At 42.1% G+C, this 18,926-nt stretch overlaps 1 protein-coding gene across 3 annotated transcripts in view; it reads left to right on the top strand.

Annotated features, from left to right (window-relative positions):
* Positions 1-18,926, top strand: part of LOC144818798 (phospholipid-transporting ATPase ABCA1-like) — a 3,252,877-nt gene that overhangs the window by 1,681,835 nt on the left and 1,552,116 nt on the right. For all 3 annotated transcript variants that reach the window (XM_078676562.1, XM_078676560.1, XM_078676561.1), the window contains exon 22: positions 10,562-10,699. In XM_078676562.1, coding sequence (XP_078532688.1) covers positions 10,562-10,699 — 138 coding nt within the window. The remainder of the gene's footprint in view (positions 1-10,561; positions 10,700-18,926) is intronic.

Here is an 18,926-nt window from a genome sequence, read left to right as displayed (position 1 = left end):
AGGGGGACTTGGAAGGTTTGATGGTAGGAGAAAAAAGTATGTTAAATTACTGACTGATCTGACTTTTCTGAATACATAAAATGTGTGCCTCAATCTAAGTGATCAAGATTGCCATTCATTTCACTTTGTTTTATTTTATGGTGTTTAATTTAAGACTCGGTCGTTATTACAGCATAGTCATTGAAATAAACATCCAATTGTAAGAAATTGGTTAGTTGAAGGCGGTAAGTACCCACCTAAGGTGATATTAACAGTACTTGTCAGTTTGAACCACTAAATTGACAAAGCACAATTTTGCTGAAATCCATGGTATCAATAGCTCAGACTGGACAGGCATAACTTTAAGGCAATATGTAGAGTATGTATACATTACTAAAAGGGTTCTAAAGTCAAAATACAAACAATTAAAAATCCAAAAGTGAATAAAGAAAATTAACAAATAAAATGATGGCAATATGACAAACATCCAACAAGGGGAACAGAGATATGGATTTTTTGAAGTTTTAAGTTGAAATTTTTTTTTTTAAGTTTTCAGTAGAAATAGCGCCAAGAAGCACACAATCTCAATGATATTCAAGCTGACGCTGAACACAATGGAGCATGATTAGATCAACCAACCGGTTCATCCTGGCCAAAGATTTTTCCTTCTGACTTTAGACCTTAATGTCCAAAACCACCTTAGGAGTATGCTTCTAAAGCCTCTAAGGATCTCCGGGGAAGTACCTAGAGAATAACATGGGTGGCAGGCTGTTAGAAATGTGGATCTCTAGTTCGCTGAGGTAGGTACCTTTTACCAAATACAGACCCTTGCTTCTAGTCAGGGTAAGGAGGATACACTTCTAAAATTACCCCTGCTCACCCGCTTGGTAGCTTGGCGCGAGCAGACAGGCTTATTTCAGCGGCAGTGTATAAAGCATTTGTGAACACATACAGTATTACAATGAAAACAGTACAAATGGACACCACGCCAGTTTAGAAAAATAAGTAATCCTGATCTAAACCAAAACAAGATCAAACTTCAAAAATCCACAATTTAGTAATAAAAATATGACTTTCAGATGGTAGAAATAGTTCAGTTCAAAGCAAATTGCAGAGGCGACACCTTTCACCCAAAGTACCTGGGATGAGTCACGCAAACAAAGAAAACGGGCCTCAGGGAAGGTGATGCATCGGTTCCTTACACTCAGGGAAGGTGAGGCGTCGGTTCCTTGCCGGAGTGGAGGTGATGCGTCAGTTTCTTACTGCGTGGGGAGGTGATGCGTTGGTTTCTTACTGCGTCCCCCCAACGATGTGACAAACTTGGCGGATTGATGCGCTGTGATGATCCAGGACAATGCGTGGATTCTTCCAGCTCCCGGCGAAAAACAGTCTCTAGAGGTCCAAAACAACAGCAGGCACCTCTTTGCAGGTCAGAACTCCCAGCAAGGAAGTTCTGGGGAGATGGTGGTGAAGTCTTTGTTTTCCTGAGACATCAGAATAGAAGGCAAGCTCAGTTTCAAGCCCTTGTAGATCTTCTTCAAGCAGGGGACACAGCAATTAGCAAAGTCCTTTTCTCCTTTCCTTGGCAGCAAGTAGTCACTGCAGGCCTACTCCAGACAACACATAGCACAAGGGCAGTATTCCTCTTCAGCTTCTCCGGCTCTTCTCCTTGGCAAAGGTTCCTCTTGATTTCCCTGAAGTGATCTAAAAGTCTAGGGTCTGGGCTCTTCTTTTTATACCCAAAAGTTCTTTGTTCTCTGAAGGCAGAGTGTCGGTACCCTGCCAAAACCAGTTCTGTGGGGCACTGTGCAAGTGCACAACAACCTCCATTGTCAATGTGAGCCTCGGCTTCAGACACACCACAGGAGGGCGTAACCATCATTGTGGAATGCAGGCACAGCCCTATTCAGGTGGAGGTGCTACTCCTCCCACCACTCCAAATGCAGACCTGACCTATTCAGCCCAGCACTGACTTGTCAGGCTCTCTTGAATCAATGCTCCTCCCTAGCCCCTGATACTCCAAAGCCAGACATACAATACACAAGCCTAGCAGAGACATACATGATGGCTAAGCAAGAAAATACCTACTTTCTAAAAGTGGTATTTCCAAACACAGAATGTAAAAATTACCTTCACTAAAAGATGCATTGTAACATTTTGAGTTTAGGCATATCAAACTTTATTTTCCTACCTTGTTCCCAGGCGTAGTTATTCTTATAAGATGTTATAAACAAACTCCCCATTCTATCCTATGGGAACAGGTAGCATTGCAATAGTGAAAAACGGAATTGGCAGTAATTCACTATCAGGATAGGCCACATACACCAGGGTATAGCCTACCTTTCACATATATTGCACCCTGCCCACAGGGATACCTTGGGCCTACCTTAAGGGTGACTGATATGTAAGAAAAGGGAAGGTTAGGGCATGGCAAGTGTGTGCACTTGCCAAGTTGACATGGCAGTCCCAGACTGTACACAGGACCTGCAATGGCAGGCCAGAGTTACATTTTACAGGCTTCTTCTGTGGGTGGCACAATCAGTGCTGCAGTCCACTAGCAGTGTTTGATCTACAGGCCCTGGTCACACACAGTGCACTGTACTAGGGTCTGACTAGTAAATCAAATATGTCAATCATGGAATCAGTAATCCATAACAACAATTTACAGGGAGAGCATCCAGGTAAAACCACCAACAACAGGTCAGAAGAAATACAGGAGGAAGGCAAAAGGTTCTGGGATGACCCTGCAAAAAGGGCCATGTCCAACACAGGCAGGTTCCAGTTCTAGTCCAGTTGCCATTGATCAGCTGGGAAGTTGCAGGAAAGGCCTCTTGTTGCATGCTATATTCTTGTAGCTTAAACAAAAGGTCAGCTTAATGACCTTTGGAGTCCACTTCTTGGTCTTGTCATAGGTACAAGAGGGACAGCAGGTCCAGTCCTTTAAATCTCATCACAGCTCTCAGACTGCAGGTTCAGTCATCCTCTGATCTCCCATAGGCCCAGCAGTGTTCTGAAGTGGGTGCTTGGAGATGCCACTTTTAAGCCTGCCACAAGCTTGTGCCCTAACCATTGATGGATTGTTCCACGGCTAACTGTACCCACTATGGGCACTTTCAAGATGTCTGAACTCTCCAGCTACACTAAACCTAGGCTCTGAGGGCTGGGAAGGGGTTAAGTGGGGAGTGCATTATGGTAATCCTCGTGTATTCCTACACCTAACACTCAAATCCAGGTTTAGGCAGTCCCTGTAACCCCCAACCACCTCAGTGACAAACATCTTGTAGAAACATGCTGAGTTTTTTTCCAGGAAGCAAACAGTAGACAGACACACATTTTTTGGCATTCTCTTACCCTCCATTGAAGTGCACCCCAAATGTCATATGTAAACCCATCATACTTGTCAAACATGCTGTGACACGGGTAATGTTAAAGGAGGCTCACTCTTAATGGGGCCTGACTTGCTAGGGGGTCAACAGGAGGGTCCTGCTTAAGCGTCAGCTAACATTTGCCTGTGACTTTGAAGTGCGCTCCAATTATCTCATGAAAACCCATTGCAAACCTGTCAAGCAGGATGTGACATTCAGGCAGGAATTGACACTTCAATTTCAAAACAGATCCTCTAAGCCCATCCTCCTTGCATATTCTGTCTGGTTCAGAGACACAATCTCTGCCTATTCAGGTCATCCTATTGTTTTGTTCCTGGGAGCATGTTCACACATCATTCAAGCCTATTTAAATGCTAAATTCTGGTTGGCAGTGTACATATGTTTCTAGCAAGACCCATTCCCAAAACACAGTAATAATATTTAATATTGCATCCCAGTGCTTTCCAATGGAACAACCAACATTTATGCTGTGAAAATAGCTTCAAAGAGATGGTCACTGTAAGGGCATGTGGAACATTAAATGTCTATTTGTCCTACTTTTAAATACCATGTAATCTGCTTTTATGCACACTAAGCCATACTTTAGGGGTGACGTATTAGTATTTAAATGGAAAAAAGAATGTTTTAGTCTTTCAACATGGTTTATTTTGATAGGTCGCATCAGCAGTGTTAAAATGCAAAGCCAGGCTACTGCTGTCAGGACTGCAGTCATGTTTCATTGTCACTGAGGTGGGTGGCAGAATGTGTTCAGTAGTCCGCTCGCTACTTTTAACTTACTAGCCCTGGGCACACTTTGGGTACCGCCTATTAAGGACCTATACGTGAGTTAAATATGCCAATTAGTGGTATGTCAATTTCACAATGCTGATAGAAGGAGCGCAAGCACTTTACCACTGGTAACCAGGGATAAAATACAAATAGTCCTATGGCCATTTGATTTACAAATAGTCCTATGGCCAACAGAAACAGAAAAAAGCAAACAAAAAAAGTACACAAATAATACAAAAATATACAGTGAGAATAGATAAGTTGTTTAAAGATTTTGGTTGATGTTTTTATTTTATTTTTAATCTTTATTAGTTCAGTTCAAAGCCATGTACAAAATACGATAGAGCACAAAGGGACGTCAATGCATTAAAGATTATTGTACAAACAAAAAAGAAGAAAAAAGTAATACATTAAAAAGAATAGAATACCATCATAAACAGTCAGTCAGATAGTCACTCTAACGGGCCCAAATGATCAATCATTGCCTGCCAAATTTTAGTCCCCCTTTGCATTTTCCTAAGGGATTTAATACGATATAAGTTATATTCTAAATAAAAAACATTATAGAATTTTGCCCGCCACATCTCATATACCGGGGCTTCCAGTTTCAGCCACATTGAGGAAATGCATAGGCGAGCTACGGCCATAGCCATAAATATAAGATATCTATTTTTATAGTATCCTAAAAAAAATCTGTGTCATTAGATAAACCAAACATAATCAGCTCTCTAGAGATTATTACATCGCAGTTTAGAATATGTGACAGAAATGTTTCAATAGATGTAAAAAAAGGTTTTAACACTGAGCAGTCATAAAAAATATGCACAATATCTGCCATGTCCGATTGACACCTAAAGCATTTCCCATTATAGGCATTGCCCCATTTCAGCATTTTAGAAGGTGTATGATAGAGATTAAATAAGGTTTTGTAATGCTGCGATCGTAAATTGGCAGACAGAATGATTTTAGCGGCCGTATTAATAGAATCTTGAAAGGGTACTACAGGAATACCCAATCAAATGCACCATTTAGACTCCTGTAACCCCATATCGTCCTGCTGTGTATTCAGCAGATAATTATATAGAGTCCCTATCTGTGACGGCTTTTTTAGGATTTCCGTAAAATCATTAGGACCTAGAGGTAGAATACTTTGGTGTTTACAGATGAAATCACATAGTTGTAAATACTTTAAAAAGTCGTGCTGAGAAACAGTATATTTGTCTTTCAACTCATGAAATGTGGCCATTGTGCCATCTTTAAAGATAGAACCAAGAGAAATAATGCCTTTCTCCCCACATGTACGCATCGTACGATCCCAAAATATTGGCGGAAACAATTCTGTGGAGTCACATGGAGTATAGAAATTAATACGCCCCAAATAGATAATTTTGCGAGTTGAGCGCCATCCTTTAAAAGCCGCTAGTACTAATTTGAATCTGGTTCTTTTGTAATAGCTAGGTTCTAAAAAACGAAGCAGCATTTGTCGTGATTGAGGACCAAGTAGAAGAGAAAAAATATCTGGGCTCTCAAATACGGGTGGAGTCCCCCCAGTCACAGAGCATTTAATATTTTGCAAAAGACAAGCCAGATAATATAATGCAAAGTTTGGAACGCCCCACCCACCACGCAAAAGAGGAAGTGTCATAAATTTAGAAGCCCTACTCGGAGATTTCCAGCCCCATAAAAACCTATCAACTATAGATTGCAGTTTCCTCAGTTGTATAGCAGATAACTCTAATGGTACCGACCGGAAATAGTACAGCACTTTAGGCAAAATAGACATTTTTAGGACATTGCGTCTCCTAACCAGCGATAATTGTAAACATTCAAGATTTTCTAGCTGTTTTTTAACAGATTGCAATATATCTGTCCAATTCACCATAACCAACTCTTGAAGTGACAGCCTGATTTTAATGCCAAGATATTTAGCCTCGGGAGTAACACGACAGTCATTATGGCAAAGTCCTGTAGAACAAATGACCTGGGATTTTAGTGTATTGAGTTTGTATCCTGACACATTACCAAACTCTTGAGTTAAATTTTCAATCTCGAGTAGTGCTGATTCAGGATCGGATGATATAACGGCAACATCATCAGCATATGCTAGCGCACGTATACTGCCCCCAGGCAACACCATAGATTGTATACGTTGAGATGTCGCCAACATCTGTAAAAGTGGTACGATATACATAGCGAACAGTAATGGCGAGCATAGGCAGCCCTGCCGTGTACCCCGAGTAATATTAACAAATGCTGATTCCTGGCCTGACGAGCAGATCTTGGCCCTGGGGCGTCTATACATAACTTGCATAGCGTGTATAAAACTGGGTCCGAACCCCATTTTAACCATAATTGCCCATAAAAATGCCCATGCAACGCGATCAAACGCTTTTTCGTCGTCTAAAAACACCAATCCAACGTTCCCGTGAGTTACCGCAGCATAATCCAAAACTGCGATAATGCGGTGTATATGATTGATCGTACCACGACCAGGAAGAAAGCCATGTTGTTGATCAGACACTAGTGCAGGTACGACCAGAATCAGCCGGTTCGCAAGAATTTTGGAATATAATTTCGCATCTACATTGATAAGTGAGATGGGCCGATAAGACCCAGGAAGATGCGGGGGCTTGTCTTTCTTTTTAAATACAATTATGCTTGCATCATCCCACGATGGAGGGGGTGTCCAGCTTGAGCGGCAATAAATGTCGCCAGCATGTCAGCTTTAATAATAGGAAATAACAAATGATATAACTCTAAAGGAAGTTTATCGGGGCCAGAAGCCTTCCCAAGAGCCAAATCCTTAAGTGCAGTCTCAAGTTCTTGCATTGGAATGGGCGCATCTAACTCTTCTGTATATATGGAGTCCAGCTGGGGTAAGTCGTCAAATTTATCAACAAACTGATCGATCGAAGCGAGAGAAAGGTCTTCTTGGGTATAAAGTTCCCTATAATAATTGTGAAATACCTTGAGAATACCCTCAGATGACTCTACTAGAGCACCTTGGCTATTTTCTATAGATGCTATATGCTGCGCAGTCTGACGCCCCCGCATTCTTTGGGCTAGGCATCTTCCCACAGTCTCCCCATACTCATATCTCACTGCTCGGTGAGTTTTATATTGGCATGCTATATCATGGCTCCACACCCCATTAATCTTTGCCTTGCATCTTGCGACTTTATCTTGTGATACACTACTATCCCGATGCATGCTAATATCCAGTATCAATTCCCACTCTGCATTTGTTAAATCAGATAGAAGTTACTCAGTTATGTTTTTTTGTTTACATTGTAGAGTCCAGCCATAACTACATGTTTCCCCACGTAACCCTGCCTTGAAGCTGTCCCATTAAAATCCCAAAACTGCTGGGCCCAATCTAAAACTTGACGTACATAAGTTTCATCCGAAAGGAGTTTCTTATTAAATGTAAATGTCCGTTGCATACGCTGGATTTTAAGCAAGGGCATGTCTATAACGACCGGGGCATGGTCAGATGTAATACGTGGCATTACGGACATCTGAGCACCCGGCACGAGATAGCTAGGTATAAAAATATAGTTTAACCGCACAACTTTTTTATGGGAGGAAGAGAAAAAAGTAAAGCCGGGATCTCTTGGGTTTGCCAAGGGCCACCCGTCTAACAGCCCATGTTGAAGCAATAATTGCCGTAACTCTCTAAATACCTTCGGCTTCCTACCCACATAGCCACTAAATTTAGAGTCCCAAATGGTCACCTCACCATGAATATTAAAGTCACCAAGTAAAAATAACGGTGTACCCCAAAGAGCCAGCTCAACATTCAAAAACTCCAGGACGGCGGTATCGTCAGTATTTGACCTATATACCGTGCATATCGTGGCAACAACATTGCCTATAAAGCACTCAGCAATTGCCCATCGTCCTAAACTATCAACTTTAGTCTTTCCCGCTGTGGTAATCGAGTGCTGCCCCAATATAGCCACCCTCCGATTCATAGTGGATTGTTGTGAAGTAGCCAATACTGCATACCCAAAATCCATCAAAACCTTCCGGTTCGCCCATGGAATAGGAGTCTCCTGGAGACAAATAATATCCGGCTGGATCAATCGTATTTCGTGCAACACTCGCCTACGTTTAAGAGTATGATTTAGGCCACAGACATTAAATGAACACATACGAAAATTATGACTAGCCATCAAATCTTAATTTACTCATTAGATGATGGCACCCATAGCGGACAAAAAACAATACATTTACTCTTGAAACCTTATAGCTTTGAACTGAATTTTCCCCCTTTAATCCCCCCAAACCCTCTACCGACCCAACCCCACCCACCCCCCCACCCCATGTGACCCTCCCCCAAAACTAAGGCAAAAGGGCCTATGAATAGTTGAAATAGACTAAATTGTTTCTCTCGAGTTAGTACCTTTCAGCAAAGTGATAAATTGGCGTTAACGGTATATGCAAGGTTTCAGAATATATTAGGACCCGTTCTCAGATATGGATACATTTAATTTGGAAATGCACTCAGTTTCTAAAAGTATATAGTGGGAAGGATTTGGAGATTAAATGACATGTGTCAGTATAAATATATTGTATTTATTCAAAGGGTATTGACAGTCTGTTATTTTTTTGTTGTCTACCTATCTTATGCACTAATAATTCATTTTGGGAAGTTCTGAAGTGTTAGTCATTTATAATTCGCAGATGGACTGCCATATTGCTACTTAGAATCCAGGCTGTTACACTGAATAAACTGAGTACTAAGCTAGGCAATGATTCCTTCTGGGTTTATGTGGCAGGGTTTATTTCTACTTAGTTGTGAAGAACGTGCCATCTCCCATCTCACCTACAAATTTCCCAAGATGGGTAGCTGAGTAAACCTGGAAAACAAACCCTTTGCGAGTAAATGACCATTTAATGTGCATATTTATATTTTTAGCTGCTCTGGTAGATCTGAGAGATATTGTATAAAGACATGCGTGTAATATTCTAACAGACTTTCTCCTGCAATACACATCATCTTTAAAATCTGCTAGATTACACATAAATAGGAACTTTTAAATCAAGTACTGGGTAAATCGATGCTTCTCCACACCGGTGTATCCCTGATTTAATCCTGGATTAAACCTATGTCACCTTCGATTTACAACTAACTTGGTGCCCCAGGTTAAATCCCAGGGGTTGGGGGCATGAAAAGCCTCTGGCTCTATGTGCACTCACATGGGGAGACACTACAAAAGACCACTCTCTACCAATTCTGCTTCCTCGGAAAGCTGAAACCTTTTTCCCCCCCAAGATAATTTTTGATAATTTGTGCAAATTTGTCGCTCTTTCACATAGAGGGAGGAACTCTGGTCCTATGTGACCAGTTACATTTCTCCCTAGTTCTTATGATGTATATCCGTTTCAGTACAGCCCATATGGTGGGTCGCTGAAAAGTCCTACCCTAATTTAACCACTGTAGTAACCCACAGCAGATTCCTCTCTCAGTGTTCATTATCTTAAAATCTAATGTATTACACAAAAAGCGTCCAAACAGAATGAAAAGCTTAACATAGTGGGGATCAAAACATCTCTAACCCTAGTCATCTTATGAACCAAGAAGTGTAAAATAGTTAAACAGCGTTGCTGTGCTCTCTACAAAACTAAAGGCCATGCTCCCAGAGAAAATCAGCTTAATTCAGAATTCGTTCGATTTTTACAAAAGTACGCATTTTTGCTCATTCTTCAAAATCTCCGACATATACATAGAGAATTGAAAATGTTCCTAGGTTTTCCTAGGTTTTGATGCAAAGAACTTTCCGGCTGACCAGCTCTTGCATGGTAAGCACGGAGGCCTTAATACATTTTCACACACTTACTGAAAGCTCTTGCATCTACTTCCTGCAGGTGGAAGTTTATAACTACAGCGAATGAAGAAGGTGTGTCGCCAAAATATTTGATACACATAAATATTCATATTTGAATCAGAACTGCATTTCCACTGCAATGTTTCTGTCACAGGAAATCATTAATGGGGTTCTTTACCTTTCTGAACCTTTTAATCTATGACCTCCAATTCATAGATAAACGTTAGTGACGTCAACTCACATGCACTTTTGTAGTATTTGATATTGCTTTAACCTACACAGAAAAACAACCACAGTAGCAGATTTTGTCCTTCTCAACTGAGTTTCTATTTTTTTTCCACATGTAGGTTACATTTAAATGCACCATGATGTGAATCTACCTCTTAATTAGTAGATACAACAAAAGGCATTTAGAGGATGTTATACAAATCAAAATTTCTCCAAATCGAGGTTTTTGAGAGCATCGCAGGGGGCTTACAGGGAACACACATTGCCGAAGCATAAGGACTAACCACATGACACGTCATCAAATAATTATTGTCTTTGCAGAGTGATTTGCTACTGAATATATTTGTGTTGGGTGTTTGTTTCTCACAGGTGGAATGCAAAGAAAGCTGTCAATCGCCATTGCCTTTGTTGGAGGATCTAAAGTGGTTATCTTGGATGAGCCAACAGCTGGTGTTGATCCGTACGCCAGAAGGGGAATCTGGGAGCTGCTGCTAAAATTCAAACAAGGTGATTATATCTCAAACGGCATTATTCATAGATGCGCTGGAGAACGTGCATAAAAGTCTTTACATGAAATGCAGAGCAAATGCCTTTGTTTAACAAGACACACTGGAAAAGTTTCAAGAAAAAAATGCCTTTTTGAATAATGAGCTTCACGGAGACAGTGGATGTACATGTGCCTCTAGTGTATGCCCTTGATGAAAGGTCTTAGTAAAATCTTCTTTTGGAAAGGGGCTTTAGATTTGGCTTGGCAGCGCAGCTGTCATCAGGTGTAATGTGATTAATCTAAAATAGAACTTTCATGAGTACTAGAGAAGGGCTTTTGCTTTGCCCACATGTTGGAGTACATGCTATGATTGGGCAGAGGTTGTGTGCTGCCACAGAAAAAAGGGCTTCCCCTCCCCACAGCTCTTTTTAACTGCCCGTACTTGAACTTTCAGACACACATATGACATTTTAATGCTGTTACAGTGTCTTAGATAACTAAATAACTTATGGTGTTTTTTTTCTCTGGGAGAAGCACAGATGGGCGGAGGGAATTCATAAGGAATGTATTTAGGAGGCAGCTCCCTCCGCTTCCATCATTAGCTTTAGACTTCAGAAAGCATTTGTGTGTTAGACATCAACATGGGATGCCCCGGGCTACACTAGTGTTCTTGGATTGTTAGGTCTGGCTTGACAATGTATTTGTTGCCTGACCTTATGCAATCAACAAAAAAAAGCTTTCAGAATACTACTGAGAGAGGGGCTTTGGCTCAACCCACATGCTGGCTCCCCCAAATACAGGATTTGATCGGGTTAGATGTGTAAGCTTCCACTAAAAAATACTGCTTGTATTCACTTTTTGGCTAGAGGCTTTGATACAGCTGGGCAGAGTTAATTAAGCTGGAAAGCCAATGAACATGCTATAGGCTTGGTTTATTATGAAATGTTATGATAAAGCCACTAAGCATGATGTATTTAACATGAAAAGAATATGTTGAACTTAATAGCCTTTTAAGAGTGGAGTGTAATTACTGTACATTAAAGCCCAGAGATTGGTACTTTGTTAAATGGAATCTCAGATTACTGTAGCAATTGGTTTGGTGTTGGTTACCCAATGTTGCAAACCATATAGATGTATGAATTCTTGTTATCCACTCTTAGGAGAGTTATTATTTTGCTTTGCCAACTGTAATTTTGTATATTATGTAATTTCATGACTATATGCCAGATGGTTGCCATGAGGGAATGGTTAAGCTTAGTACAGGAGGATTCAGTTGTTTATGGTGACAAGCCAATGATAACAACTGTAGGCCTGATTCTTTGCTAGGAAAGAAATGTTTAGACACCATTTGAAAGGAGGTTATGGGTAGGGGTAAGTATGCAGCTGCCCCTAGTAATAAGGCCACTAACATGGTATAGGGTCCAGTAAAGGTCTCAGTAAATTAGCCCGTTGCTCACCCCTTTGTAGCTGACAACGAGTAGCCAGGCATATCTTCGTAAACAGGAGTGTAAAGCATTTAAAAACACCAATGCATCAAAAAAGTAAAACAAAATCACACAATACAAATTCCACACCAATGTATAACAATAGGAAATATTTTTATGAACAAATAGACAACACAATGACAAAAAATCCAATGTAGGGAACAGGAGGTATGGTTTTTAAAGATTAAACACTTTATAGTGCTTAAGAGCCTATAGTGCCCCTCTAGGACATCTGACTGCGCTTGACCAGGACAAAGTCGAAGTTGAGCACTGGTTGGATACCCTAAGTGGGAGGCACTGTGTGGTAAATGAGGCTGGAAACCACGTAGAGATAAGGTTGGTTTAATGTAGAAGAACAGCAGGAAGCAACCACGACACAAGCTGGCCAGGCACAAACTGTCGCTACCTAGAACGCTAGGAGAGAACAGAGCCAACTACATTCTAGAATTGAGAACACAGGTAAGGATAGTGGTACAGTATAGAAATAAAAGAAAGGTAATATACAACACATCTCTTCCCGTTGAATATAAAAGAAAATATGTCACATTAAAAAGGAAACTTAACGCATTTAGGAAACAGTCATGAAAAGGAAACTTAGCCAAAACTAAAGAGAGCTAGCTGAACAAAGAAAGCTAGTAATGTCAGCAAAGTAATTTAAGCATTCAACAATTCAGAATCAGCAGTGAAACTAAGTATTGAAATGGACACACGTCACCCCTCTAAAGACTAATCACAACAGAAATCATTAAGATGTGCAGGAGGCCTACGGCACCTCTGAGGTCTGGGGGCAGACACAGGAGGGTTGGAATCGGGAATATGGTTGGGAGAAGAGAGTCCAGGATCAGGTGCATCCCCACCCCCATCACCCCGCACCAAAACATCCGGAGGAGTAGACACAACCGGAGCTGAAACCTGAGAGGGAATGAACAAAAACCCGGAAGATGTAGGATCCTGGGTAGGAACAGAGGAGGAAGGTGAGACAGAAACAGGACCAGTGTTAGCTTTCTGGTAGAGAGCGACTCTCCTTAAATTCCATTTTTCACCATTAGAGAGGACTACATATTGAGGATAGACCATTTTGACAAGAAAGGGACCACGGAATTTGGACAAACCACCTGAAAGACGACCGGACTTTATCTTGACGAGATCACCTTTAGCAAACTTCCCTGAATTCTTACCAAAAGGCAAACACACTGAACTCTCACCAGAGGACTTAGGAACACTTTGGGCCTGTATAGAACGACCAGCAGAAACTCCTTTATTAGTAGATAGGTTCACAGAACTCCCACCAGGAGAATACTTAGTAGGCGGACCCACAGAACTTTTACCTGGAGGTCTTGGTACACTTGGCAGCTTATCTAAGGTTGATTGACAAATCATGTCCTTGAGCCAAGAAGGAATAAGTTTGGTATTGGGGACTCTACCCCTCATCATTTCAAAAGGGGACTTGGACTGAGAGGTATGAAGAGTGGTACAATACGCATATACCATCTCACGAACAAGAGAAGAGACAGAAGAACTGCTGGAGAGAGCCATCTGAATGGTGCCCTTCACCAATCTATTAAGGCGCTCACAAAGGCCATTGGCTTGGGGATTGTAGAGGGAAGTCCTATGGTGAGATATACCACAATCGGCTAAAAAGGCTTGCATGGTATGTGAGACCAACTGAGTGCCATTGTCTGTTATGATAACACTTGGAAAGCCCTCTACAAAGAACAGGGACTTCAGGTGTTTGATGGTATTCTCCGTGGTAATATCCTTCATGAATTCTACGGATAACCATTTTGAATGGCAATCCACAATGACTGCGGCAAACCTCTGTGAAAGAGGTAACTCGGCCATTGGACCTATGAAATCCAAACAGATGGTATGCCACGGGATTTCAGGAAACTGCAACGTACCCATCTGGGACCCTACAGCGACTTTTAGTCTCTTTTCACCATCCTTACAGATATGACAGTCCTCAACCCAAGAAGACACCATAGAGTCCATACCGGGCCACCAGAAATTTAATTTGAGACGTTGTTGTGTCAGGGTTTGGCCAAGATGGCCCTCATGTGCTAAAGAAATGAGTTTGGGTCTCAAATCAACAGGAGGTACGAACTTATCACCTTGCATCACAACATTGTCACTGCATACAGACAAATCATCAATAACTTTTAGGAAGGGCCGAACTGAAACATGGACACAACTCTCCCTGCGGGAACCAAGTTTTATCAGTTGGATGACTTCCTGTAAGACATTATCCCGAGACATGGCATCTACCCACTCAGAACGAGAGAAGGAGCTTTCAGTTAGTAGAAGAATATCATCAATCCATGCAACATTCTCATCAAGGCCCTCCAGACTAAAGCCAACATCAGCACCAGAAGGAACAGCCAACCTAGACAGACAATCAGCCTGGAAGTTCCTCCAACCAGAGATGTGGGAAATGTCAAAGTGGTACTCCTGGAGTCTAGATGCCAACCTCGCCAACCTTGGAGAACCAAAAGCCCCCCCGCCAGGAGAAAGGATGCGGATAAGAGGTTTGTGATCCGTTTTGAGGTTGAAACGAATGCCCCATAAATAGGGTCGAAAATGGTGTACACCCCAGGCAGCAGCGAGAGCCTCTTTCTCTATAACAGAATAATTCTGTTCACATTTGGAAAGAGTGCGTGAAGCGAAAGCAATAGGCTTGTCACCATCTTTATGAGACTGCAGTAAAACAGCGCCTAGGCCATGAGCACTGGCATCCACCATGAGAGTTGAAGCCTTTGAGGTATCGAAGGGTGCCAGCACCTTCGCACTGCAAATTGCTTCTTTGATCTGCTTGAAACACTTTTCTAGTTCTGGGCCCCAAGTAAATTTGCAACCTTTCTTCATTAAAGCCCTCAGAGGTAAGGTCTTCTCTGAGAATCTCTCCACAAATTTGGAGTAGTATTCGATTAAACTCATGAATGACCGTAACTGGTCCTTGTCAGATGGGCAAGGGGCTAGGCGTATTGCATCAAGAAGATTCTTTTTTGGTTTTACTCCGTTGACTGAGATCTCATGTCCCAAGTACTCAATGTTCTGGACGAGAAACGAGCACTTCTCCTTACGTAAAGTAAGGCCAGTGTCCCAAATTCTGTGCAAAACATTTCTTAGCACAAGGTTGTGGTCTGCTACAGTGTTTCCAAAAACCAAGATATCATCTTGAAAGAATACCACGTTGTTTAGCCCCTTGAATACTTCACTGACCAGTCTCTGGAACACACTCGCTGCCGATATCAACCCAAAGGGAAGACGAGTAAATTGGAAGATCCCATCAGGGGTGATGAAGGCAGTGAGGCGCTTCGAAGACTCATGGAGCTTGACCTGATGGTAGGCACTCTTCAGGTCGAGCTTGGAAAAGTATCTGGCTCCCTGAAGAGTGGACACCATCTCTGCAAGGTTGGGCAATGGGAATGTGTCTGCAACGACACACTTGTTCAGGGACCTGAGGTCCACACAAAATCTCAATTTTCCGTCTGATTTCTTTGAAATCACGACGGGCGAAACCCATTCAGATGTTTCTGTAGGCTCTATCACACCAGATTGAAGCATCTCCTCAATCAGGAGTCTGACTTCATCACGGATAGAGATGGGAATCCTCCGTACACGATGCTGCACAGGCAAACTACCCTTCTTTAGTTTAATAAGATGGGCATACCCCCGAAGTTCACCCAATTCCTCCTTGAACACAGACCCAAATTCAGAGAGGATAAATTCTATAGAGTCATCATCAACAACCATAATTAGATTTTTTGCTCTTGGGTTGATTACTATATATAGGTCATATTGATGTACCCAACCCAGAATGGGGGGTCCGTCAACTGAAACATAAACTTTCCCAAATATAGATCTTTTCTCAAAAACTATCTCAGTCTCGAAGAAACCAAGGATTTCAATCTTCTGACCACTGAACCCTTTAGGTGAAATGTCACTGTCGTGCAATTCTACCCTTTCCCAAAAAGTGTCAAAGGTGGACTTTGGTATGATGGTATGGCGAGAACCAGTGTCAACCATCAGCAGCACCTCATGGGAATCGATCTTAAAAATGGCTTTGGGTCTGTTTTGTCTTGGATCATCACAGATTACATCAACTTCGTCAATAATCAGGAGTCTATCAGGTTCAGTTACAGAGTCATCGACGTAGTCATCAACGATGGCAACTCTCTGCCTAGGTTTCGTCTTGCACATTTTGGAGAAATGTCCAACTTTGCCGCACTTCAAACATTCTTTGTTTGCGGCAAAACAAAACCTAGCTTCAGAAGAATGGCTACTACTGCCACACCTATTGCAAAATCTACTTGTTGGTTGTTTCTTCGCTGGAGGTCTGGGTCTGTTTTTTACTATTGCAACGTTGTCTCCGCAGCAATGTTCACACTCCGCCATAGTACCTTTGTCGGAAACAACAGAGACCTCTTGATGAGGAGAAGACTTATGTGAGTCTAGGACTTTCATGCATTTGCTGGACTCCTCAATTACTTTAGCCAAGTCAATTGCATCTTTCAAGGTCGGGTTCTTAGCAGCCCATAACCTCTCCTGGATCTTTCTGCTTGAGCACTGTACTACCAGTTGATCTCTAATAAGTTCGTCGTTCATAGCGCCGAACTTGCACTTTATAGATAACTCTCTAAGTCTAGCTACAAAGTCATCTATTGTTTCTGAGTCTTTTTGGCGTTGTGTGTAGAATTTATAGCGGTTCATTATCAGGTTCTCTTCTTTGGCAAATCTGATCTCGAGACGATCAACCGCTTCCTTAAATTCATCAATATCTTGTGGATTAGCTCCTAGTGTGATCGGTAAGAATCTGAAGATTCTCTGCCCTTCCTTGCCAAGAGTGCTTAAAAGGATAGCCTTTTTCCTTTTTGGTGAAAATTCCTGTCCGTCTAGCGCTTCAAGATAATTATCGAACATTATATACCAGTCTTCCCATGGTATCTCAGGAACACCAGGTTCGGGTAAAAACTGAGGAGGTAATGTGACTACGAATTGTTGTGCCATTTAATTTTGTATTAAAGTCAAAATAAGATAAAACGATTAAATTAGCACAACCAGGTTATTAATGTAATTAAATTATAAGCATACCTCTGTTGCATGGAGACTGGTAAAATTCTGCAATTCGTTGTCTTAGCGCTGACAGTTGTGACAGAAATGATAAGGAAAGGGTTTCTGTGATAAAAATCGCGTTTAAACTAGTTAAGATGTCCGTCACCCTTATTTATCGAAATTGAGGCTTGGCAGGCAAACAAAAGGAGCTAAGATGGCCGCCGCTAGCGAAAACGAGGCTTGGAATCCGCTTATCTAGTCTTGAAATGCAAGTTTTCGTTTTGACGGAGTTAAGATGGCCGCCGCTAGCGAAAACGAGGCTTGGAATCCGCCTATCGAGTCTTGGAACGCAAGCTTTAGTTTTGACGGAGCTTGCTGACGTGTTGTCTCCTAGGCAACAAGCTCCAATAGCAGGGAGATGGTGACGTCAGGTCCACTGCCGTTACTGGGGTTAGCTTTGCGCTCGAGATTTTAAAAGTACTTACAAGTACACCACAGGAGCATCTTCAGCCGGATTTGAGGGGCACCTCCTGGAATTAGACGGAGTCCACACGTAGCAGGTTCGTTTCTCGTCGTGGATGTTCCGCTGTGTTCCGCTGCGTTAACAGGAACGATGTCTTCAATATTTTAAGTACCAACTCGGAATCTGTTGAAGCTTGCTGGCCAGCGCTCAAGACGTCGCCAAAAATTGTGGTAAATGAGGCTGGAAACCACGTAGAGATAAGGTTGGTTTAATGTAGAAGAACAGCAGGAAGCAACCACGACACAAGCTGGCCAGGCACAAACTGTCGCTACCTAGAACGCTAGGAGAGAACAGAGCCAACTACATTCTAGAATTGAGAACACAGGTAAGGATAGTGGTACAGTATAGAAATAAAAGAAAGGTAATATACAACACACTGGTCAACAGTTTACCTTCACACTTAGAAACTTTTCTGGAGCTTTTTCTTCCAATGTCGCTCGACACTCCACAGCAGTCAGGATTCAGAGAGGGTTCGCCGGCTTGACTTTCTGCAAGGCCACGGTCAAATCCTGGAAGTCTGGAGCTCTGGAGCTTTCAGCAGGACAAGCCTGAAATCCTGCCGGGGTTGAAGATAGATGCCTTGACTCAACATCGGGTCAATCACCTCATGGAGCTTTTTCACAAAAGGTATCCAAACTTCATGAGGAGCTTCTCTCCCTGTAGGCTCAACGTGTTCAAATCACCAATCCAAAGGTCTGGCATCGCCTAGATGGTTTTGGAATGTCTGGACCTGTAGCTTGCAGGAAGTTCACGCCTTAATCCTTCTTGAAGCAATGCACATTCCCCAGGGCTGTATTACCAGATTGTGCAGCAGTTTTAATAATTTAGAGTGCAGACCTTTGGGTGAAGATCTAGATTCCAGCAGGGAAGTCCTTCTTTTATCTGTAGTTTAAGGCAGCAGGTCTGAGTGACTATGCAGCTCTCACATATTCAGTATTCTGAGATGACAAGCAGGGGGCACCTTTGTGTAGTGAGATCCTTGGTGGCACCAAAAAGCATGCCAACTTCCTCCAAATGATGGCTTCTTCTCATCCCACAAAGCACTTCACTTCCAAAATCCAACATGGATGATTTCTCTCTAGAGGAGTAACAGCTAGCTAACCCAACCCACAGTGTGATTCATTTCCATTAGCTTTCCTCCCTCTGACCATAGAACATTCCTGTCCTTAGCCTGCCCTCTGGCCAGGG

The sequence above is a fragment of the Lissotriton helveticus genome, chromosome 2_1 (assembly GCF_964261635.1).
Source record: "Lissotriton helveticus chromosome 2_1, aLisHel1.1, whole genome shotgun sequence".
Classification (NCBI taxonomy): Eukaryota; Metazoa; Chordata; class Amphibia; order Caudata; family Salamandridae; genus Lissotriton; species Lissotriton helveticus.
The sequence above is the reverse complement of the archived record's forward strand: the minus strand, read 5'-3'. Positions and strand labels throughout refer to the sequence as shown.